Source organism: Phalacrocorax aristotelis, chromosome 2 (genome assembly GCF_949628215.1).
Source record: "Phalacrocorax aristotelis chromosome 2, bGulAri2.1, whole genome shotgun sequence".
Classification (NCBI taxonomy): Eukaryota; Metazoa; Chordata; class Aves; order Suliformes; family Phalacrocoracidae; genus Phalacrocorax; species Phalacrocorax aristotelis.
The window spans coordinates 38,293,129-38,319,069 of record NC_134277.1 but is presented as its reverse complement, the minus strand read 5'-3'; the positions used below and the strand labels follow the sequence as shown (position 1 = coordinate 38,319,069).

Genomic DNA, 25,941 nt, shown 5'->3' with positions numbered 1-25,941 from the left:
GCAGTACCTGGCTTGAAACATTAGGCTTGGGGATGAGGGAAGGCACAGAAGCAGCTTGAGAAGCACTTTCACCAACTCAGTTTTGACTGGCTGTTGTATTTGCTTTAAGTATTTTGTAATAATATCTTGTGGGGTAAGGAGGGAGTCGGGGGGGGGGGGGGAGGACTTGGGGGGAAAAAAGCAAACCACACATATTATTATTAGACATGTGTTAATATATCAGGAGGCATTATACAAGCCAGAGCTAGTGCTGAGGACTCAATTAATATCACCGCTGACTCCACTCACCTGTGAGCAGCCTGGGGCACTGCAGACAAAAGGCCTCTCCTGCTCCAAGTTCATCTTTGATTCCTCATAAATCTACATGTTAAAAGGGGGAGGGGGAAAGAAAGGGAACCTATGAATATATACGTTCTAAACTTCACACATACATGCAACATACAATCATCACTGTTTGTGCTTTTGTTTCAAACTCCCAGAACAAAGTTTTCATCCTCAGAGTACTAAATTTGCTAATATTCAGCAGGCTCCCTACAGTCTAAGTTCTTGTTACTCCTTCCTGAGCACATATTTACTTTGAAGGAAGAAAAAAAAAAATCCATTAAGCTTTCACAGCAGAAATCTGCTTCAGAAAAAAAGCGTATGTTCAGTGTTGTTATTAGATAAGACCGTGTCTGCCCAGAAATATCTTGAATTAAGGGGTTTTACCTTTCCTTCTTCAGTTCCTGCTGAACAACATTAAAACCAGACGTCTAGGTTACCTCTGAGAAAGAACCCACTTTTTGAAGTTCTTCATCCACACTGTTCAATGTTAATAACTTAAATACATTACATACATGCTCTCTGTATGCACAAGATAATTGTGCATCCCCATCCTTTAACAGGTCAACTAAATCCTCAGGAGTTTGAGAAGTGAAGTTTTGCCTACAACTGCAGCTTCCCCATAGCAGTTCCAGTCCTGTAACCTTGAACTAGAGCCTTGGGGAAAGCTCCTGTGTCTCAAATAAAACCAAAGGAGGAAACATTCTCCCTCAGAACCCAGCAATGCAGCTGAATTTGGGTGAATTTGGGTCAATATTACCGCAGTGCCCCTGACTAGCATCAGCAAAAATCATTTTTTAGTAACATTCTAGGACGTAAAATAAATAAGTCACTTCTTTCAAAAATGTTTTGAGCCTGTTGGTACAACTGGCGTTACAAGATAGAAAATAGTAGCTGACCCACCTTAAAGCACAACAATGAGTTCTGCTTACATTATGCCTCAAACCCCTTAAAATTCAGCCTCATGCAGTCCCCCTGAGACAAATACCTGAGTTGCGTTTGTGTAATTTTTTCATACAACAAAAAGAAATATCTTGGTGGAGAAGCAGAATTTGATTTTAAAACTACAAAAAATCTGCAGAAGGGTAAGCGCTAAAATTACTCAACACTGTTGTAAGTTTTCAAAACTACAATTCATTGCTTCCTATTATCAGGAATGTCTTCACATTTACGCTTGTTGTTAGAAAAGCTTTATTTTCAGAAGACTTGCTACCTTTTCCTGCAAGCAATGAATACACCCTTAACCTGAACATCAGCCAGACCTGTACTTACAGCGATTATTTTCAGTGCCCTAAGTTCTCAAAAAATAAACCCCAAACTTTTGGACGATAACTTTTACTTTTTAATTAAAATTCAACAGCATTAGCCTGACAGGGTATTTTCCTACTTGTAACCTAAAAAAAAAAAAAAAAAAAGAAAAAGACAAGAAAAAAAAAGGCAGCAGAGCACCCTTTACCTGACTCCACTGACTCCCAGAAGCAGCACCAGAAAGTGAAGAATTTCTATTTTCATTTGCCCTTTAACCTCCAGAAGGACAGTACCCCCTAAAGGTCATAATTAGCATCAACTGATTTTCGTGATGTGGACATTCTACCAACATCTGGCCTGAGACAAGTGATTTATTGTACCAAATACAGTCAGGTGTCAAGAAAGACCCTAACTCAGGACTAACCTATCTATCTAAACAAGGCTAGACTGAAATAACTAAAATTGTACCTAATTTACTCCTTAAAGATTATTCATATCCTGTTTTGATTTAACTTACAGCTATGTTAAACTGAAATAGAATACTCATAATCAGAAATGAAAGAGTATGTTCACATAAAGGCTTATACTAAAATAACTAAAGGTGTTAAATTACTTCTAGTTTCAGTTGTTTCGGTTCCAGACTGTGCATAGACAAGCTCTTCAGAGGTGAAGCAATAAAAATGCTCTGAATTACGCTAGCCTGTCTGAAAGACACAAGCAGCAGATAACTGACTAAACAAACAAACCCCCGCAAAAACAAAACCAAAACCTCCAGCTAAGTTTGATTTTTAAATCCACCTCTATTTATGGGACGTGACCCCGGGATGTTGTCTTTCCTAAAGACCTTTTCACAGAAAGAAGGAAAAAAAACCCTACATGTGGATAATGAAAGGCTTTATCTGATATCTCAATTACTCCTGCAACTGAAGCACTGCCAAAGGTTTCTGTTAGCCCTTTCTCCCCTCCTCAGGGGAGAGTGACAACTGCATTTTCAATAGCAGAACAACGGATGAGACTCAGTTAAAGAAAACAAGAGAGGAACAATTCTGGTCCCAAGTGTCCAAGTGAATTTCAAAACATTACCAGGAATTATTTGGAGTTTGTTTTCTTACTGAGTATTCCAAGTCTAAAACTGTGCTCACTGTCTTGAACTTGAGCTTTAGTCCCTAAATCCATCAATACATGCTCTGATACAATTAAATGATTCTCAGGGTTACTAGATAGACAAGCACGGAGTAAGCACCAAAATAACATATTTGACAAGACCAGAATCCGGAGCGTGGGGATTGACTGCAGGAAAACAGGGACTTGGGTTTTATTCTCAGTACTTTGAAAAGGTGTCAGATTCAACATCTAGTCGTTTACCACAAACGTACAAGCAACTGCTGGTTCCCACGAGAATTACTCTTTGCAGACACTAAACTTAAAAAAAGTAATAATCCAGAATGGCTGTATCATGTGCGCCCTCCAGGATACTGCTGAGCATAACCTGACCCATATAACATGTTACCAGATAGTGCAATGACCTCAAGACAAATTGCACCATGCAGAATTCATATTTACATGTGATGCTATCACTGCAGTTGAGACTGCAGTACTATTGACTCTCTTACAGCAATAAATGAGTGAAAAAAGCTGCCTACTGCCTACAATTTGCAGCAGGATGGGAGCTTGCAGCAACAGAGGTTTTTCTGGTTGTGCACAGCGCAGTTTGCATGGCATCCTTTTCAAGATGCAGGCATGCATCTCCCATCCTTCAGCTGTACACAACCTCTGGCACACAGTTCACTTCACACAGCTCATGTGTATTGCTGAGCCACAAGTCTCCTTTTTCCACAGTGTGTGCAGGTGGTTCAGCATACATGAAGGAAATCAAGCAACCCATGGCAACATTTCGACTTCACCTAATAAAAATAAATCACAGCAACCTTTCCATCTAAATTAAGGTGCTTATTAACCTTTGCGATCTTAAAAATTCAAGTTACACTCGTGCACCTTTCACAGTACTATATATGACTGCTGCAATTAATGTGCACGAAGAATATCAGGCAAATCTATGATGACTGAAAAGTTAAAAAATTACTCAGGCCTGGATTTTTAAATTCTGTTGTCGATAGCTTAATTTATTGCAACTTTGTGACCTCTTCGAAGAAACAAACAAGGATTATGAATATAAGTGAGCACTAATATTGATATGTCAGCATTAGTTCTGATATTATTAACAATAGGCATGAGAGCATTATGCAGCAGAAAAGGGGGCTGAATTTTAATAGACATGTTAACAACATCTGTCAGCATTTATTGCCCTATTGTGACCACGTAAAGAGCCTTATTGGCAGAATGCATAAGTGAGGAAATCTGCTACAGTGTTGTAGCCTGCCATTCTGAAATATCACTCTGCTTAGGAGAAGTTAAGGTATTCTGATTAGAAAAATAAATAAACAGAAACATAGAAGAAACATAGAAAGACTTCTCTAAGCCATGTCACATGGAAGAGAAACAAGCGAGTTCTGCAGCAAGCCAAGATTTTCTTCTCTTCCTTGGTTTCTGCATAAGATACTTCTAAACATTTCTTATTATAATTCATAAAACTGAAGCCCACAGTGAGGAATGCAAGGACATAACGAAGAAATAAAAAGCAAACAAAAGAAACAAAATCACCCTCAGAACACAGCAACAAACTACATCCCCTTTCAGCAACATCCAGAGGGAAGTACCCCACATCCTCAGGCTTCTCAAGGAGTTTTTGCAGAGCCCCATGATCATCCTTTCTGAATCAGAAAAATAGTTCTAAAAACTAACACCAAGGAAGCATGCTCCCTTCTGTCTCTCTCTCCCTCTTTTTAAACTCAGCAGTAATCTTACTGCCTTACTGGTAAAAACATCAAGCAGGCTTGTTTCCTGTTTCAATGTTATTCTTGAAGTGGGCTGCAGTAAGAATCTGATTTTCATTGGGCTATTATTATTTGCAGCTGCACGACCTTTTTAACCCTCTTTTAAAAGTGACATTTCAGCCTTCAACCTCAAGCTGTCTAAATGTTGCAAGGTTTTCAGTCCTCTGATTAACAGTGAAAATGAACCGATGGGGAGGTGTATACTACGATGTGTCTAATACAGGTCAGTGCACCCATCCTGCCATTTGCACAAGTGAGTAATTACACTTATAAGCAACCTGTATGTTGAAATTAATCACCTGGGCACATACTTGCAAGACAGGTTTCTTCAGCCTGGTGTGACCAAAGTCACTAAGATTTCCAAATACAAGTCAAAATAGATAGTTGCTAGCATTAGCAGCGGTATGCAGAGACATGAGCAATAAATGAAGCATCACCTATTTTTTAGGGTCATGGCCACAATGTATAAAAAGTGAGAGGAGACATGGTTATGATGCACTTGTGAATATTAAAGAAACCCATCAGTGTATGCAGCATTTTAAACTGCCAGGCGTGGCTATTCAGTACAGCACTATTGACAGATAATTGCAGTATTATTACAAATGCTATTAAGACTTGTTGGTTTTGGAAGCGTAGTACATGCAGGGTTAATGCTTACGGTTGTTCCCAATATGTCCTTGCATGAGCAAAGCCAATTTTAAGTATCGTTGCACTGAAACGGTGCATGGTGTTTCTCGTCGGCATGTGCTGTTCAGTGGAAGTGCTTGTTTTCTGAAACTAGCATCATGCTTTCCACATGCACACATACAGGGCTCATTATTACCGCCCTGCCTGCTTCGGCTGCTACAACGAAGGGTCTGTCAGCATTTCCATTAGAAACCCCCTCATTTCAGGATTAAAGCATTTCCAAATGGTTCTGGATGCTGGAAAGCAATTTGTGTCTGGAGTCCCCAAGAAGGCCTTTAATGTGATGCACATTTGAGCTGGGGCTCGAGCCCGCGCTGGTACTCCAGTGAAGTTTTTGTGATTGCATTTCTGACATTTATATGTGGAAAAACACTCAGCTTGGGCCTTTATTCATTTGTTTTAAAAGAAGAGAGCCCCATAAATCTTTAGGCAGAGCCGAGTGCTCTCAAAAAGTGGTTGATGTGTGAATTGCCTCAACAGCAAGCAGCCTTCGGTCCTTTCCCCGTGGTTGGCAGCACTGCCGCCCAGCAGCAGGCACCCTCTGTGCGGCACGGGGAGGGGGAGGGGGGTAGTTAGCCCCTTGCCACCTGTGAAGTCGCTGGCCACTGGCATGCGTCAGGATCATTTGTGAATCCAGTACCAAAGATATTTGTTTCACACTGCCAAACACCCCAGTTCTTTTTAAACAGCCACTTGCTTTGCTTACTGCCTGTCTGAACAAAATCCAGTGCTGGGAAGGCTCCCCAGCAGTCCCAAGGTTTTGTCCAGTCCCTCCACTCCAGGTATACCCCTTTTCCTCCAAATCAGCTGAGGGAGAAGAGTTTTAGCTCCCCCGCTCAGAATTTGGCTGCTAAAACCCACTATTTCGGGCTATGGTATTCATAAAGGCAGCCGCCTCCTGCCTTTCTTCTGCTTATACAGAGCTGCTTTTTTTTGCAAGAGTAGAACTGGGGATAACGAAAAAAAGAAGAGGCAACGAAAGGAAATTTCAAAATGGAACAAGAGTGAAGTTTGTAAAACTCTCGAATTAAGTTGGGGGGGGGGGGGGGGGATAAGGGGAAGAAGAACCCAAACAGGGCTGGGGACAAGGAGCCACCAGTGGAAATGGAAAAAAGAAAAAGAGTGGAAGTGAGGACTGCAAGCCACTGGACTGCAAGCCACTGAGGACTGGGCTGAGGAAGAGGAAGGGAGTAAAAGGATACCTCTGAAAAAGAAACTCAAAACAGAAAGCAGGTGACCTATTGCCTTCCCATGTAACAGCAGCTTGAGAACCCAACACTATCATCCATGCAAGACAGATTATTTGTTAGAGGGCACAATTTGTCCCCTACACTGGATAAGCTGTATCTCAAGTCTAGTGAAAATGCACAAGTCTAACTGATTACTCTACATTTCTTGAGCTCTCCGTTTCAGTACAGGAAACCCATTGTGGATTTACCTGGTACAGAGCAAAAGGATTTGCTGTTTTACAGAAATGGCCATGGTGTTATTAAACACAGGCAACAGAAAACAGAAAAAGGAAATAGGAGAACAGAGGTGAAGAATGAATTTAAAACAAAATCAAAAAAAAACCAAAACCCAGCACTTCTGAAAACAGTTTGTGAAAGTTATCTCAGCACAGAAATATTCTATAGGAGAAATCAGATCTTTATAGGGAAAGATGGCTATTACTTCAACTCTGGAAAAACACTTTGAGGAATAATGTGGTTATTTTGCGCTCTGCGATTGGCCAAACAGGGCCGGCCTGACCTGGAAGCGTCCCAGGCTTGTAGCTCTGCAACTGTCCCCCACTGATGGCATTTGCAGAACAACGCTAATACCTGCTCTCCCTAGTTACAAGTCTGAAACGACACAAGAGACCAGACTGTAACCTCACTGGCAGAACAGAGTTTTGCTTAACAGAACATGCAGCAGCAGCAGCACAAGCTGTAGCAATATAACCACAAAGTCAAGCACTGCAAGGACACTGAACATTTCACACACTGGCAGACAGAAAGAACACCTGCATCACTTCTCCATTTTCCCTACGTGCAATTTTTCTGCTAGCTGTTCAGTGCTGGAAATTCAACAGCTAACCCAGACCTACTGAAGTAAAACCAGTATCTGGGTCTATGGACTTAACATACGAAATGCTAGGGAGAACGTCAAGTGTCTATGGGTAGTCAAACAGCATCAGAATTTCATGTTTATCTAAACATGAACAAATATTCTCCCTCCATATCATCAGGCATTCAACTTCAGTGCTTACGTTAGAAGGGTAAGTTAGACTTGAGGGTCTTGGGATAGCCAGTGGAAAGAAAGTATGAAGGCTATGTTAGAACAGGATTCAAACATATGCTTTCACTCGTCTGCTACAAAAGGATTCTACTAAGTATCTCAAAAGCTTCAACCCCCAGACTTCTTAGATTGGATGCCTCATGGTAGGTAGTGATAACATCTGCCTTTATGTAAGCCACTGCCCATCTCACAAATTGTCCTGCACAAAGGGAGGTGGGGAAACCGCAAAAATAACTGCAGTAACACAAGTGACAGGAATCTTGCTTCAAGAGACAACCACTAACAGCTAGCATTTTAAGGGAAAAACATATTTGCTCTATTCTTTATGAGCAAGTCTTGGCTTCTCCCTGTTGGGGCCACAGTCCCTTGAGGCACAGAATGCACACAGAGAAGTTAAAACCACCATTAGCTGAAATCAATATTTACTACCAAACTCTTGAAAGATTTAAAGGAGAAGATATGTGCAGAGAACGCTACTCCAGGCTCTTACAGTCATTATTAACATGGATCTGATAGCATGCACTCTCTCTCACTACTGATTTTCAGTGGGTTACACACTTACCACCACCACAGCACTATATCTGATGCCCTACCAAGTTGCTAATAACATAAGAACAACCTGCTTAAAATTGTATCTAGTTATTTTCCGGGCAAAGGGATAAAATAGAACAGAAGATTCTTAGCCTGTCATACAGCCTGCCCCAATTTTCACTCGCCTCCCAAAGGTTAATAGTAGTAAGCGAGGTGGGTCCTCTGTCTCTACAAACCCCTTCATACACACAGCCCCATTCCCAGAGCTGTAGAAGTCACTGTGCTTCGTGTCAGTGGTTCTTATGCCAAGAGCATTATCGTGGGTGTATGAAAGAAAAACAGAGTGTTCAGATCATCTTCACAAGTTAAGATGGTTCATCATGCCTATTGCTGTCAAAAAAATAAAAAAAACCACCAAAAAAACCTACTTCAGGGGAAAAAATCAAGTGTTATGCACTGGAGAAGATCTCCAGGAAGCCTGCAAAGGGCAGAAAAGGCAACTGCAACTGTGGCGAGAGATGAAGCCCATGAAGCAGAGGGTGTCAATGATGAACTCCCAGTAACATCTGGCAAATAAGCTAATCTTTTGGGACTTTCCAATGTTGGCAGATAAGCATGTTGTCCATCCCTTCAAAGGCTGACCTCATTTCTATCCTTGGGTTAATGGCATGCAAAGCTCTCTGCTATGCTTACTCTTTTCACTCTTCCCCCGCCCCCAACAGTTATTATTAAACACCAAACAACTTTGCCTATTGTTGTAGTTTGCACACAATTTAATTAAGAGTTTTCCCTCCAGGAATAATATTGACTGAAGGTTTGGAAGGGTTGTTTTGTTTTTTAAGTGTACTGTAACTGCAGTATGCTAATTGCTTTGGTTTATGATAGATACACAAATAGATAAAAGAATTCACCTACCTTGCATGCAAATAAACACTTGGATTTCCAAAGGGAAGGAAGAAAAAAAAAAGAAAGCATAAAAGATATCCTGGGGGAAACAACAACACAAGCCTGCTTAGCTGACTTTCATACCAGAAGCAGTTAGGGGCTTTAACACGAGCTTTGAAAACCCTGCCAGCCCAAATTTTCATTCTGGTTTATTATATAAAATAATCCCTAAACCAGAACTCTGCAAACCAACTTTATACATTTTATGGATACAACTCTGCAATTCTGTATATTTAAAATAATTTTAAATTAAGGCCAATCTCGTTTTTTACTTTTTTTTAATACAGTTAACATATAAGACAGCTTGACTTTCATTACGTAGAAAAATGAGGCCATTTATAACTCAGCTACAAGCCATTAATTATTAACTTTCACCAATTGTTAATTACAATTTTTAAAGAATTTTTTTTTGCTGGAAACTTCTCTTTCTTCAAAATGACCAAAAAAATCCTGAATCAAACCTTCAACGTTCACTGTTCTTAGTGTAAGATAAAATCCTCTGGGGTAACAAATCTCTGCTGAGAACACTGGCAGCCCCCATGTCCCCTCAGGCAGTACTTAGCAGTAGAGAGGCTTAGCCATTAAAAACTGAAAACTGTTCTTTTCAGCCCTGACAGTCAAGGCCAGGCTGATCTGCAGCTCTTTAAACTGTGTATGTGGAAAGCTACCGGCCATCACCAATATATACACCTTATCTTCAGACACTTAGATTCTCACCACCATATAACAAATGTTACTAACAGCCACATAACAACCTGTTTGGGGTAAGTTCATTCTGATTTAGGCCTGTCCGTATGTTTTTAGGAATATAAAGATGGAGTCATCCTACAGTTAAAATACCTTCATAAATATAAGAGGTTTTGAGTTTTGGAAACAGGTTTTTAAACCTGTTTCCAAATCATCCTTACTATTTGCATAGCGCACCACAACTGAACTTTAAAAGGGCAGTACGGCAAGTAAAGCAGTAAGCAAGGATTTACTTGAACTAACCAGTAACTCAGGAAAAAATATACACTCAGAGCAGCTGCAGATATTAAAACATGAGTTTCTGTATTTTGGAGGCCCACTTACACATTACAACCAGCTCCTTCTGGAGATTTTTTGTCAGACTAGAGGCTTGCACCTTATCATAACAGTTAAAACTATGGACCAGAAGAACAATTCACAAAAGTTAATGAAAGCTTTTTGGTGGGGACAGGTATTTTAGCCTTAGTCTCCTGGAGTACCTGAAGAAACACCAGTAATCACAGGACATGTCCGGTGCTGGTATCATCAAAAAATGATGCCCTGCTGCAGGCAGAGCCCTCCCCAGGGCTCCGAAATGAGGAGCCACTACCAAGGCCTGGAGCCAAAAACACTAGGAAAGGTGAGCAATGCCCAGGGCAGGTGGGCTTAGCACCAAATTCCCCTCCTCTCCCCCCATTATACAGGCCAGTGGCAGAGTCCCCCACAACACCAAAGGACTCCTTCCCGCTAGCACCAGAACCAAGGCTGAGGACTGTCTGCCCCTGGCAATTCAGGTATCTGACTTGGAAAGAGCACAGGACCACAGAGGAAAGGCCCACGAACTGCTTGGCAGACATCCAAAACAAAACAAAAATAACCCAAACCATTTTGTTCTGTTCCCCCACCCTCCTACGGACCCCCCCAGCTTGGCTCTGGCATCCTCCTCTGCCCTGGATGTGTCCGCAACCCTTGGGTCAAGCTTCTTGACCATTAAAGGAGTGAACCCAAGAGAGGGGCTGACTGATGAGAATCCAACAGCAGGTCTTCAAAGGCTTTTGTGCAAATATATGTCTGCTCTGAGCATAAAGGCAGTGATCCCTATCTTCCCTGCAACTCGAGGCAAAAGCCAGAGTGCCCCAGAGGTACTCGTGAGGGCCTAAGGCACTCCTCCAACCCCCAGCACTAACAATGCCCTACAAATACATTTGATGCTTGTGAGGAACAAAAGTCTGCTTCCCTCTCTGTACCCCAGAACAGCAGTTCAAAGATCAGCATCTCAGAGGAGCCCCAGGATAGGGAGGGACGTACTGATGCCTGGGGCTGGGGCTGCCTGGCTGTCCTGGTCCCTAGCTGGGGTGGTGGGACAGGTCCTGCCTTGACACCCCCAGCAGCCTCCTGTGGTTCCAGCCCCAGGGAGCCCCCCGTTGCCCACAGTGCCTGACGTACAGCTTTCCTGGCAGTCTCTGTTGGAGGGGTATACATCCCAAGGTACTTGTGCGGAGGCTGCTCAGCTGCTGGTCCCTTGGGAGCACTCCCAAGCCAACGCAGTCTAGGGTTGGACCCAGGGCTCTGCACCAAACCCAGACAGGTACAGCTTGTGTACTTCCATCTAAACAGACCTCAAGACCTACCTCAAGGAATGGGAGTTTTGGGAGGTAGAGGTAAAGGGACATAAATACAGTCATTGCTCCACTGCCAGTTGACAAGCAGGAGACATCTGACATGGGTTGTCACTCTGCTCTAATATAGCTGCTGCAAAGCAAACTGCTACCGGTGGTTGGGCAGGGGGATGAGACTGCTTTCCAGAATCAGTTGAGCTGTGCCAGTCACTAGGCAAATCCACGTGCAAACTATAGGAAACCCTCCCACGAGCAGATATACAGCAGAGAGATCTGCTTGGCAGGCACTGAGGAGAGCTCTGCGCTGCAGGAGTGAGCGTGCGTGTCTGAGTGTGAACATGCATGCAAACCTGTGTTGCAGGTGTGAGCGTGCAAAGGGACATTTTTTTCCCCCCATAAAGGGCTGCAAGTATATTTCAGCAATACAAAACTCACCAGAACTCTCCTCAGAAGACTGCTACATCTCAGTAAAAAAACCAGCCTTTCTGGCCAATGGATTATTGCCTCTGTTAAGGAGGCAGTACATCAAAATGAAACAATTCCCAGCAAGTGACTAGCCACAAGTTTCTGGCAGTGACCAATCCATAACTACAAAAAAGAATATTAAAAACTGACACATGTCAAAAAAATATTACTTTTCCTAAAAAGAAGGAGGCAAAGTAAAGAGTAATTCTCCATAGGCAGTACATTCACAATCTGTGAACAACTCACAGCAACTTATAACATGCTGCAAGTGTAAAGCGGTGAAATTCAAACATCTCTAAAAACCACAGATTTGTAACTTGCGCTTATGTAAATACACAGCTTTCAAGCCTCAGCCATCCTGGCCATAGCTCTTCTGGGGAAAATGAAAAAATCTTGGCTGAGCTTTTCAAGAGCAAGTGGTGATATTGAGTGCCTCCAGTTTTTAGGTGTCCAATCAGAAATACTTTAAAAGGCTTCATTTTCAACTCATGCTGCACACACCCTCTTCAAATCATATCCCTTTAGGGAATATTTATCTTAAAAAGTAAGCAAATAAGGAAAGGTCAGACACACACACATTATTTTGTTCATTCTTTGCTCAGTATTCTCTCTGACATGAAGACGTGATACTGTGCCAAAATTATAGACAAGAGGCTAAAGAACACACATTTAAAGATTGGGGTTTTTTTCCCAACAGAGCTTAAAGATGCCCAAAATCATTATTAACTCAAGAAGCTTTAAGTATCTTATATCTGTAGTTTCATCTGAAAAACCCTAGCTTACATGCTTCATCCCAAGTCATGTAAAGTTGGTGGCAAAGCCAGGAAATAAATATATATATTTATAGTTACAATGTACTGCTTAACTAGGAGATTATTATTTTGGGACTGGACTGCATAGACTGATCTGGCTTTTTGCATTTTTAATTAATACAATTTATCTCATTTTGACGTAGGGTGCAGAGAGTTATGAATAACGAATTCTTTGTATGAGATGTTAAAATAGAATTTTAAAAATCTAAAAAGCTATCTCAGTATATAATTGCCTCAGTTTCTAAAAAGAGGATTTCATATATAGGCTGTTTTGATGGTCTAGCAAGCATATGAATACATAATTCCTTTGTCCCCCCTTGCAGGAACAGAAGATCACTGAGATTTGTACCAGCACAGTGAAAAAAAAAAAACCTTATTTCAAAAGTAATCAGAATGTAAGTGTTAACATTCCTTAATAAAATAGGTAATGTAATCCACTACACAAAAAACCAAAAGAGCCACGATCTTTGCATACAGAATCACTAACCTTATTGCCAACCCTATGCCTGTACAGCAAACATGCTATGGGTGCCTTGTACCAACAGACCAGACCTACCTATGCTTCAGATTACCTATGCTATAGAGGTAACATCATCACAAAATAAAGGCATAACTGAGGTGGCAGAATACCTGCAAAAGCAGATTTTACAGGTTAGCAATATCAGTGACTGTATCCAATAAAGGGATTACAGATGCAGGCTTCAGTGTCTGGAACTGCAGAGCACTTTTTGAAAGACACTTTCATCCTAAGCGCTTGACAGATCCTCTCGGTGCACGTCTGCCTCCGATCAGGCACCTGAGGAGGGTCAGGACTTCTTCTCAGAGAGCTGAATTACTGCAGGATACTTCCTTCCAAGTATATGTTAGCAATATGAAGGCCATTAGGTCTGTATACCCTAGCTGTCATAATTTTGCATGATATACCATCCAATATTTTTATACGTAGGGCTAGGTTTTCTCCACAGAGCGAGCTATTTATATGAACAGTTTCGGATACTGACTAATGCTTTTGCATTTATCAATGCCACAAATAGCTTTCTGAATATTAATACCGCTTGATTTTCTTTCAGGACAGTTAGCAGCAATTATAAATAGGTTCTATTATCTTCTCGTGTCAAAACGGACAAAGAAAATTCTTAACACCCATTTTGGTCAGATCATCCAAATAATCTGAATCTTTGCAAAATTCTGCAGAACAGAAAATGTTTGGAGAGTATCGAGAACAAATGGGACTATAGTGAGACTCCTTCCAAGGACTACCTATCCATCTCCTCTAGCAGACTCCTATGCTTCACTTCCCTCTTTCTCCCCTCACGTTCTCCTTTCGTACATACCGTCTCAGTCTCATGTGAACAAGCCTCTCATCTCGGACTGTTCATTTTCCGTTTATATACGTAACATTTTATTTTATGCATTTTTGTATTACGTCATAGCATACATGTGGCAGTAGTACACAATGTGTTAAGAACTTTTTGTTATTAGTGTTTAAAAAACCTGAGGTCCTTCTCCAAGGCACATTGATACTACACCAACACCTTTGGTATTGTCTTAGCTGGGTTGTAAACCTAAGAAGTTGGCTCCTTTATGCAGGCAGTGGTAAGAAAAGAAGCAGAGAAGTATCCCTACTCATGAAAGAACATCTGGGCTAACTAACCAAGCTAAAATACAAGGATCTCTCCTGGTGTCACTTCATGAATAACAAAAAACATATGTTGAGATACCGGCTATATCTCCTCTTTGAAGTTAACCTGGAAAAAAATTTTCCTGAGCATTACCTAGGCTGTAACAAATACAGACGGGCAGAGATAAATACATCGAAAGCATATTTCATTTCAGTCAATTGTTTGTGAGAAGTATTCACAGGCTGCCTTTCTTCTAGCACCAATGCTTAGCTCTTTAAGTACACTCTACATTTTTCTTTTATAGGGTTCAATCTCAGGTGTACAAGGGAGCAAATGAATCACTTTGGTAGGCAAGTATCAGACCAAAGGAAAAGAAAAAATAGCAGTCATTGTGGTCCTTCACACTAGCAAGAAACTTAAGGAATGGACTTCATGTTTTCCAGCAAGTTCTCTCTATCTTCTTTTCTTAATGGCTTTCTCTGGCAACCTCATTACAACTCTCCTACTTTCCTACTGAAAAAGGAAAAGAAACTGAAACCACAGTGAAAAAAAATTATTTTTGGGGAGGCATTTGTGTGACAGTGTTCAGGAGAAAATTATGGAAATATTTGGGTTTCATCCTCAATGCAGTCTCTAGGGAATTTTACCATTCCAGATCAAGTCTCCTGTTCACACACGACACAACTGACTACGAAATCCATTTTGCCAGAGTTGACAGGACAATATTAGTAAGGCCATCACAACTTCCAGACAGAGGACGCAGTCCTGCGACCCAAGCAGTCAAACCTCATAGTGGTGAGGATCCCAATTTCAAGATCTGTTAGAGAGGTCAAGCCCATTTCACTACTGGATATGGCTCTATGTTTGGGGGACAGGGAGTAGGAAGCAAAGAAAATCAGGCTACATATATGCTGGCAAAGATTTCTTCTTTCCTTCAACCCTTTTCACAAAGCCTATATAACACGTGCTTTCTGATGGAAGGCTTTAAGTGTGTGATAAATCATAGTTGGTAAAACAATTATTTCTAATTTGAATCAAATCCCTTTTGGAGGGCTTCACCAGAACAGTTCTGCCTACAGATCTCCAGTAAGCAAGCCTGTATAGCAAGACCAGTTTAGGCACCTGCTGATAGACCAGGAATGTGAAAATGCATATCCACCATGGACTGTGATTTTCCAGTAACTTTTAAAGCAGCATGGCCAGAATATTGCAAGACTACTTATTTTGGTGTGTGAAAATCCCTTTGGTGTTTTCCAGTTAATAAGGATGAAAGGAGAAAAAAAAAAAAAAAAAAAAAAACAAAAGAGAACAGAATATGGGAAAAAAAATTATAGGGCTACATAGGCAGCCTCGAAGGAACATGGATTGAACAACCTTTGAAGTACCCAGTTCTAAAATGAGATCATATGAGAATTTTTTTAAGCAATAAAAGTGAAGCCTCAGAAACAAGTGTAAGTTACAGCCTGAAGTGCTTTATCACAGCTCCATGAACCCTCCTCCATAAAACCTAGTTGCTTTAAGAGTTTATTTACTTCAAGGCAAAAAGGAACTGATTGTGGGGGGATGAAAGGGCAGGAGGGATCTATAGTTTCCCAGAGGTGTGTTGATAAATAAGGCCTGCATCTCATGACATCAAAATCATTACAGGAGAATTGTCTCCTGCCAGCCTACAAGGAGGCATTTTCCACTTGGGTATAGGAAGAACAAATACCAGTGCCTTAGATGCTTCTGCAACAAAACTCCTACCCTCCGGAGAGCAAAGCCTTCAATTTAACAACATGCCTATAGGTATGTAAAATCATGAACTAACTTCTAAGTCGGTTCCCTCAAAAAAAATTATGCCTGGGCTAATGGTATGACTCTGCTGTGCCACACAAAATACCCAAGCCAATTCTGAGGGAACGTGTCTGTTTACACGGCACGATGCAGAGCTGGGCAGAGATTGCTCTTGAGCTAACCAGCCACGTCTTCCAGTGGGGCTAACTAATCCACACACAAAACTCTACTGATGTGGATGTGCCCCTTCCAGAGAGAAACCTGCCCACCCACGGTATTCTGGAAGGCTTCTGCGTTGTATGACACACACATAATGAACTTGACTTTAAGCACCCTCAGCATCTCCACCTCAGTCAATCATCCCAGACTTCCTCCATAGTCAATGGAAAGAAACAGGCACATGAACACTATCCACTTGACGTAGACATCCATATCGGGAAGAGATGAATCATGAGCTAGAATTGCCAATTTCTCTCTACCAGCTCTGCAAGAAGCTTGGAGAATTAGCTCAGACACCACGTAGATGCCTGTATGTGGTCAAAAAACCCCATTCCTCCATACCCAAAGTTACCACAGCTGTCTGAGCTAGGATAATGCTGGCTGCCAATCTGTACGCTGCCTTTAAACCCATGGATGGCAGTACACTGAGGGGGGGAAAAAAAAGCAAAAATCCAAGCATGACATTGTTGCTATTCATATTCTTAAAGCAGAAATTAGAGAGAAAGTGATAGGTTAAGAAAGTGTCCAAGATGCATCACTTTTTTTTTGCAATCAGATCATGTTTTGCCGCCACCAGAGCAGAAGGCTGGCTCCAATCTCTGCACTTCCAAGCACCAGGACTGGCAGGAATTAGTGAGAGGAAATATTCCCCACCATCCAAGTGGAAAGGAGTGTTTTGCCCTGCACACAGCGACCTGCCTGATCACATAAGAAAAACCCTCCAGCTCAGTACATGCAGACCTTCTTTAGGTGGAAAACAACTATGATGCAGGACCCCAAGCAGGGTGGGGTATGTCATGCTATGGGAGCAATCCAGTGGAGAAGCCGTCTAAACCACTGAAAATAAGGCGTGTTTTCTCATCCTTCTTTACATTTATTTATTTTTAAATAAATATATTTAAATTATAATGTTATTGATATAACATGTGTTAGGAAGCTGAAAAAAATTTGTAACAATTTCTGTTTCCAGTCTCATGGATTGGCTGCCACCAGGCTGCGTAAGACCCAGATTTTGAACTCTATATATGCAACTACTTGTTCCGTAGTTTTAAAGTAACCTGCAGGAGCCCTGGGAAGAAATACAGGTAGGCAGCTGGAGGAGAGAAGTTGTTCAGCTCAGACACTTGCTCAGAGCCATTTAGAGATCTGTCCTGATTTTACAAATGAGATAAGAAGTACAGATTTTAAAATTACACAAATGCTGAACCATTTGTTTTGCTAAATCTAACAAAATGAAGCGTTTAAATTTGATTCTTCAAGTTATAAAAGACTCTGTCCAGGGGAGTAGTTGTGGTAGGTTGACTTCATCCTCTAAGGCAACTTTCCCTCTTTATTCCTAAGCCCTGTAACAGCCTGTAAGCCCCAAGGGCACCCCTGGAGCAATCTTCAGAGAAAGGAAGACAGAGAGAGAAAGTTGTCCTTGGATTTATTTAGCGAGAAGGAGGCCAAATCTGGGACAGGGAAAAGGGTTTGCATAGAGTCAGAGCTCTCATGGATTTGTAAAATCATCCCTGCACATGGAATATATTGAACCTTGAACCTAAACTAAGGTCAAGCAAGTTTAAGGCTTGATACAGATGTTTCACAGAACTCTGGTAAATGAAGGTGAATGTTACTGTTAAAGCAAGAGAAAAAACAAGCTATAAAAATGGTTGGTTGATTGTTTATTTTTCTTTTCAGTCCATTGTCGAGTTTACTTTGTCCCCCTTAAGCCCAGCACTGGTATTTCCTGCATCTGGGTGATGACAGCAATCTCTTATACACCACATAAAACAGATTTAGAAGTTTGAAAGCCACCCCTGGCCTGGTTTCTCCCCGGAAAGAACAAGGGAATGTTTGCATTTTCCTCAGTTGTCTTTAATTTATAAAAATACCTATTGTCTTCTGGTGCACCAAAAAAAAAAAAAAAAAAAAAAAAGAGATAAATTCATTATAAGCAAAGTACCAGCCCCTCCAAAACAAGTGAAAGAGCTTTTGAAACAAGATCACCTTTTTTTTTTTAAATTGAGTTACAGAACAATCCAAAGAGAAGTCCCTCAAGGAAAATTAACATAATGACTTTTAAAAAAGATACCATGATCACTTGTTTTTAGCCAAGTACTTTTCCTCCTTTGGCATGAATGTGTCTAAAAAGGTACTCAGAAAAGGTGCCAAGACCTTCCAAGTGTTCAATGCCATGATGGAGCATAGGCCAATATGGAAGAAATCCCCTTTCCAAGCAAGTTCTGACTAACAGTGATAATGTTATTGGCTCTGACTCTGGAATGAGTCTCAAGATTTGGCAAATGCAGGAGAAATGCAAGTTTGGAAATAATTTGGAAAAATTAAAAACTTTTAGTAGAACCACAGTAAAATAATGCTGTAATAATAATAAGCACTCTTCAGCTGCAAAGAGCTTAGCATACATAAACTTTCAACATCAGAAGGTATGGAGGTGGTATTCTCTCTGTTCTACCGATAGGGCACATGAACAAAGGGACTTGGGGTGAGAGACAGCAGCAGTATGAGAGCAAATTAAAACAAGAGATGATGGGCCATGAAGCCTTGTGTTCAGAACAGATAAACAGACCTGCTTCGAAGTTAAAAATTTAAGGAGGGACAAGTTTGCAGAAAAGACAGAAATAGTGTTAGTGTTTTTGGTCTTCCCAAGCTAAATAATGGGCAAGGGGGTTGCAGAATTAGCACACCTGCTTCTGTAAATCAGCTTTAAAGACAGAAACGTGCCCTGTTTTCTCCACATTCCCACTGAAGTCCCAGGAATCCTGATTCCAGTTCCCCACTGGTTTGCACCTTGGGTAATCATTAGCACCCCAATTCATCAAAGCGCTCGATTGCATGCTTAAGTTGCAGCACACACAAGCTCTCTCAACTCTCAGTTATCCATGGGTGGTTTAATCAGATTCAGTGGATTAACTATGCTACAGATGGAGAAACACTGGACCTGGTGCTACACAAAGCCCACGAGGCTCTGGCAGGGCTGTGAGGTCAGGCTGGTGGTTCAAACACCGCTCTCCCCCTCGAGCTGTTATCAGGAGACCAATGCAAGCTAGTTTGCACTGTATCAAATTTACCCCTGTAGGACTCAGAGCATCAGGAAATGTAGCCCAAAGATACCTGAGTAGGTCTGCTGCAGCCAGGTCTGCATCAGCATGGTTTACCATGGGTCATGCAGACCTGAACTGCCCTGCGCTAAATCACGACAGCATCCCTGCACAAGCCCAGCCAGGGCATACAGGGTGTCCTCATGCACCTGAAGGCCAGGAGATGAAGAGCAGTTACCTCCTGTTGACTTTACTAAAACTGCCCACAGGTTTAGAAAGTTAAAGTAGTATTATGTAGCATTTTGCATTGGCAAAAGTAGCAGGCTATTTTTTATTTTTAAAGTTTTGCTCTTGAAACAGAATCCTGTAGCATTAATAACCAGCACCCAACACATTAAAAGCATGGCAGCAACCAGCCTAGTGAGAGAGATGCAAGGGAGGGAGTTAAAAACAATGAAACACACAGCTTTTAGAAACAGAAAGCACTGGCACTGGGATTCAGACTACCAGGAAATGTATATATTCAGGCAAAATGCATTGCGCACTCATAGGAGCAAGACTTGAATTTGTAGGACTTTTTAAAAGCTTTACTACTTTACTGTTCCATCATTCCTTCAGCATAATAATGAAAGTATAGGGAAGAAATGGACAAAAAGTAAATGAGAAAATGATGTTTAAAATGCTGGAGATACTGGGAAAAGTGATAAATTGTGTACAGGGAGTTCTGTGACTTCAAATAAAATGATACTGTAGAAAAAAAATTCAACCTGATACCGTGAGACGTTAAGAATGAATGGATGCTTGCATTAAAGAACTAAAGAATGCAGCCATCCGCTTCAAATTTAGAGAGACAAAAATCATTATTTAGGGCAAGAGCATTTGTAGAATGATCAATAGAAGGAAACAAATCTAACCCAAGGTAAATATCTGCAAACAACACAGGCAGCTGGATTACACAGGGAAAGGATCAAAACAATGATAAGTTCTAGTGAAGATTAAGTACATAGAGACAGGTTTGAAGAATTTAGAGGGCAGAACAAAGACAGACTAACTGAGATTGCTGGCACCCTGATCCTGTGCACAGGATCTGGAAAGCATCAGGAAAGACTGAAGGGAAAAAAAAATGCACAGACTGTGGACAACTGTGGGAAACAGAACTGCTTTATATACTAATGCTGCAGTAATCCCAGGGAGGGGGGTGAGTAGTTCATGTAGTTGTACGGGCAGTGATAGAGGACAGAAAAATTCCCTATAAGAGGAGAATATATGGCATGTAACTTAAGCAAAGACTGTCTATGTACAAATACTATCAGCTATATCTGCAACTGTGCCACTGGATCAAACAACTAGCTAGATTCCAGCTGGGTTGTGGAGCCAGCTGCAACATGATCACCGCAATTGTGATGAGCAGCAATATTAGGCGGGAGAAATGTGACCAAGTGTTGGTGATGCATGACACTGCCAACAAGAACATCATGAAGCAAAAGATGCTATCATTTGGCATTTATAGTAGATGACTCACAGGTGTACCACCCACCGCTGGGCGACGGGGCAGAGCAAGACAATGATTTGAATGCAATACAACACTGCAACTACTTCATCTAATACCCTGAGGATGAATAGTCACTGTGGGTCAGGCAGCGTTCTGACTGAACACATAGGTTACATTTCAAAGACAAGAACACCTAGAAAATAAAGTAGAACCAAGCAACACCAAGCTAAAATGCAGAGTTTTTAATGCTGTAGGAGAGCTGCTGAATCCAGCGACCCTGCCAAAAAGGCAGTGCCCCTGTACAAACTGGTCAAGACTAGATCAGACGCCCTAGCAACAAAGGAGGGGGAATCAGAGGATGCACACCAATTCAAAAATGCTGAGAAAAATGGTTCAGGAGGGAGGTCAAAACCCATTAGCACCAGCTGAGGCAACACTACAAAGATATATCCAGAGCATCTTTGTTTATGGTGATAGAAGTAGGTCTGACGCGTTGCCACATCTATTGGCTACCAAATATAAACACCAAGGCCTTGCCTACTGTTAACGGGACCAGACACGAGAAGAGACTCATGTCTTAACGTTGCTCTCATTGTAGAAAAAGATGCTAAGGAAGAGGCATTTCAGGACTGTAAGAACTGGTGTCAGTTATTCCTAAACACAAGTGGAGAAGGAGGCTGAAAACCAGTGAGCTGAAATGGAAAAGCAATACGACTTCCTGCTTTGGACATGGGGACTCAAAGTGAAATCCTAAGAAACCCAAAACCTCCAAGAAACACCCAGACACAAGTGGGTAGAGTGTTTGACCATCGTTCCAGATTTGATATGCATCAGGGATGTGATGCTTGTGCTCAGTTAATACCCAGAAATACACAGGGGGGTGGGGGTGGCGGGGAGCCTGAAAGTCAAAGCCCAAACAGTGAAAACAGGGAAAGGCGGCCGTGAGATGCCAGCTCTAAGGCACTACAAGCACGAGGAGCAGCCAGGGCAAAAACATGAAGAGGGAAGCCCAGGAGAAAAGCTAGCCACCCACAGACCTGTGTTAGTAATGCCTAGCAGACATATTAAAAACTAAATAAATAAATAAATAAAAAGAGTGTGTCAAATTGAGAAGGATCTAGCGGCTAAGACGACTAGAGCAATCCCAGTAAGTTCACTCCTAAGCCTGGTCACCAGTCATAAGTGAGCAACAACCCAGCCTCCACTCGATAAGTAAAAATACCCCAAACCCACTTGTGAGATCACCCGAGTGACTACAGCTCACGCATACAGCTTATGTGCACCTGGATTTAATGACAGCCAGAGCAGCAGTACTCCTGTAAATAGTTATCTCACTAAAACTAGCTTCTCTTAGCAACACAGTGTCCACTCATGCGAATACCCAGAATATTATACATGAAATGCCCACGTGCTTTGCAGTGGCCACTGCCCCTTTGCAGCAGGAGTCTCTTTCCTGTTTCCTAGTTGTATGTTTTGTATAGAAGAGGAAAGCTATAAAACAAAAGGTTTTCTCTCACAGTTGTCCTTGTAGCCAAGTGTGTCACCATCACAGACCTAATAGCAATTGGAAAATCAATGACAAGTAATACTGCAATCGTTACTCTCCTATACGTACTGTACTCTGTGTACTTGTTTACATACTGTACTTGCTGACATACATTTGTTTACATACAAAAGTATGTAAACAAGTCTATTTCCTATAGTAAAGTGACTATACCTTTTCTTGTGCATTGTTAGAATATAAAGTTTCTTACATGTGTTAATTTAAGGGTCCTGCACTAAACTGGGAGGAATCACTATGCAGTGCCTGTGTTACTGGTGTGTATGACAGCACATGTTGTGAAAAGAAAACTGGGCAGAGCAACTAAGTATTTACCAATAAAAGCACTCACTACAATTGCATAAAGTTTTTCATAGACAGAAATCTGGCCTACAGCAGCAGTACATCGGCCTGAAGCAAATACCTTTCACCGACTGAGCACTGACAGCTCCAGCTGACCGCAGTGAGAGCGGCGTACGCCCAATGCAGCGCCTTCAGCTTTCACTCATGTGCCTGGCTTTGCTTGGAACTCTCACATTCAGAGCTGACAAATTTTCATGTATACCAAGTAAATAACATGAGCAAAAGGACATACACGCATATACATTGTCTACTAGAATGTCAGATACATATTTCATGTTCAGACTGGGCATAGTAATAAAATATGTGGAATTACTTCACCAAAAAACTAAAACTCCCCTTGCCTCACTAAGAAAAATCTTCTATCATTTTCAGCATAGGCCAGCTGTTAGGATTGTAATTAGACTAAGGTGCAGATGTTACGTGCTTCAGAACAGCAGTTACGCAAACACCAGCACTGCAGCCGTAGGCTGACGCCGGCAAGCCCACTTTGCAGGAAGCCGGGACTGTACCCCACCAGAGATGCTGTGGAGAAAAGCTTCCAACACCGAGCAAGTGGGTGGCGGATTTACCACACTGCAGGCTCTTGAGGTGAATGAATAACGTTACTTTACACCAGTGAAGAATATCACCTCCTCTCTATGCCACGTATGTCTCCCTCCCTCTCCTCCAGAGCTGAACCGTACAAGCAGACTGGAGTAACTGCAGCAGGTAATTACAAGTTATTACTGTTGCATTAGAGTGAGTAGCTATTCAGTAAATTAGTACGTTATATTAACTAAACCTATTCATTTGAAGAACACAAGAATCAGCTTCAGAGTAGCAATTAACAAATTATTCTTAAACAGGTGTCACATAAAGAGTAAGTCAGGCTATCATTTTTCTATAATTCACCGGTAAAACGCTGACTTCTTCCATACAGTAAACACAATTTAAGCAGATGGTACGCTCTCAAAAGGCACAAGACCTATACTTAAATAAATGAATGCTGTTGGATGTGAAGCCTTACACTGATAGTCAGCAGAATTTGTGGAGCATCTCCTTAAGGTTTAGGAATGATTTACTACTATGCTGAGATAACAAGTCCAAGATCTAAATCTTGCTGATTAAACTCCGTGCACTCCTGGGGAAGACACCAGAGCTTGTGTTTGTCTATACAAAATAATCACTGACACCTATGATGCTCTGTTTTTTTAAGAGAGTAGCGTACTATCACAAAAGTACCAGGATCCCTGTTAACGTATACAGTGGTTTTAATGCCCCATGGCAGAAACACATTAATTCATTGCCTTTTAATCTTGATCTTGCAAACACTCTGTTCTCTGGGTAGCTCTCCTGCTCTTCAGAGAGATTTATATACGTCTGACTTTGAGTCCTTTGAGTTATTACTGCATGCCCACATATATGAAACAAACTGACAGATTAAAGACTTTGCTTTAGACCAAATATCGCTGCAGAAAGTATAGACAGAGTGGATGTAAAATGTACATAAGAGAAAAATGCTCCGAGTTGCTAAAATTAACTCAACAGCTCTCCTCTAAGCCACATTTGCCTGGGTTTGTGGGGGTTTTTTGTGGGAGAGCTCTCCCACAGCAGGCAACATTCGCCTCGGAAACGGCGTGGATCAATTTTTGCGCGTGTGTTCGCGTCCGCGCTTCAGGCTCTCGCAGGCACCGTGGGCGAGCCCTTCCCAGAAGCTCCCCGCTCCCGGGAGGGAGCAAAGCCGCCCCTCCACCGCGCCGCGAGAGCCGCTGCCCGGGCGGGGCGGGGCGGGGCGGGGCGGGGCGGGGCGGGGCGGTCCCGCCCCGCCCCGCCCCGCCCCGTCGCCAGGCGCGGGCTGGCAGCAGCCTCTGCTGGTGAGAGCGCGCAGGGAGGCGGCCCAGCCCCGCACCGCGGATGCGGGGGGGCGCTGCGCTCACCCCGCGCCGGCAGCTTAGCCGGTGTTTCACGGCGAATGGGGCTACGCGAACCGCCGCTGAGCGTCTGAGGGGCTGTTATCCCGCAGCAAGTACCGGCGGAAGCAGGCTCGCGAGGGCGAGGGGCGATGTTTTGCTTCAAAGTGCTAGGATTTTCTTCCTTCTGACCATTTAGAAAACAACATGAGAAGTTCCTCTAAGTTCCTCTAGGTTTTCAAACTTCATCTAAACCTGTAAGAGGTAACCAAAGCCGATGTTTAGTGATGTGAAGTGCGGGCAGATGCACACAGCCTGCGGTCACTCTTAAAAAGCCGAGATAACAGAGACAACACACCCTGACTTTTACAGGATAGACTGCAACAAATTACAACATTTATTTTTTTTTTTATACACAAACCACATAAATGAGAAGAAAAGCCCTCACAGAGAGGAAGAGAAGACGCACTCGTATTGGTTTGAGGCAGAAAACAGCACTAGAGCCCACTAGAAGTCGCTGGAAAGTAAATTCAATCCCTAACACCAACATACTCACTTGCTGTCTTAATTTGCTGGTAAAAGAGTTGCTGAGTGAAGACCATTTTCCAATTGATGTGATCAGTATAAACAATTGTAGCCTTCATTACCCACTATGTTTAGTTTTTCATGAGAGTATTTTTCCAAGCCTTTGGAAACGCAGAAATTACAAGCATCTTAGAGCAGAGTCCCAGCACAACAGCAGAAACAGCAGCACTGTGATTTAATACCATAACGATTTACTGCAAGATTTTTTTTATCCAGCTGGCACAGGAGAATCACCTAACCTGAATCATTTATTCCATAAGAAATCATAATGACTACACAACCTGGTAAAAAGAACATTAAAAAATTAAAAGCATTTAATCATCTTGAAAGTAAATTTGTTCTAATAGGCTAAAAGTTGAAGTATAAACAACAGTATTATAGTGTAAATGGTGTAACAATGTTTACAGCCAGGAAAGAACTTGTCTTCTGACACAAAGCACCTTCACTGACTTACATATTCCTGTGAACTAGCATTTCCTCTTTGCTTTGAAATGAAAGCCAATATTGTTTGGAGTCTTCTGTTCATGATAAGGAAACCTACCATATCTTATGGCAAATGAGCTTTATCCTGGAGACGTGGGAGGGGCTGAGAACATCACTGATTAGGAAATATCACATTTCCGTATTTTCACCCCTCTTCCAATTCACCTGGGGCTGTTTCCTCCAAATTTTTTTCAGCAACCTTGAGAGACTGAGCACAGGATGCCACCAGAAGACCCTGCTCTGGGAGCACAGAGCTGCTCTCCTCATGAGCATGGCCTGCCAGAATGGAAGGTCCCATCTTCCAAACTGGGCCCAGCTCATGGGAAAGGAACATTCACCCACCTACCACAACTCCCACCGCCACTGAATACCTCCGGAAACCTGCAAACACCCCTTCTGCTCTTGT

The 25,941-nt window shown here is 42.0% G+C and overlaps 1 protein-coding gene across 1 annotated transcript in view; it reads right to left on the bottom strand.

Annotated features, from left to right (window-relative positions):
* Positions 1–25,941, bottom strand: part of CREB5 (cAMP responsive element binding protein 5) — a 257,654-nt gene that overhangs the window by 214,907 nt on the left and 16,806 nt on the right. The window contains exon 2 of the mRNA XM_075083142.1: positions 289–360. Coding sequence (XP_074939243.1) covers positions 289–342 — 54 coding nt within the window. The 5' untranslated portion in view covers positions 343–360. The remainder of the gene's footprint in view (positions 1–288; positions 361–25,941) is intronic.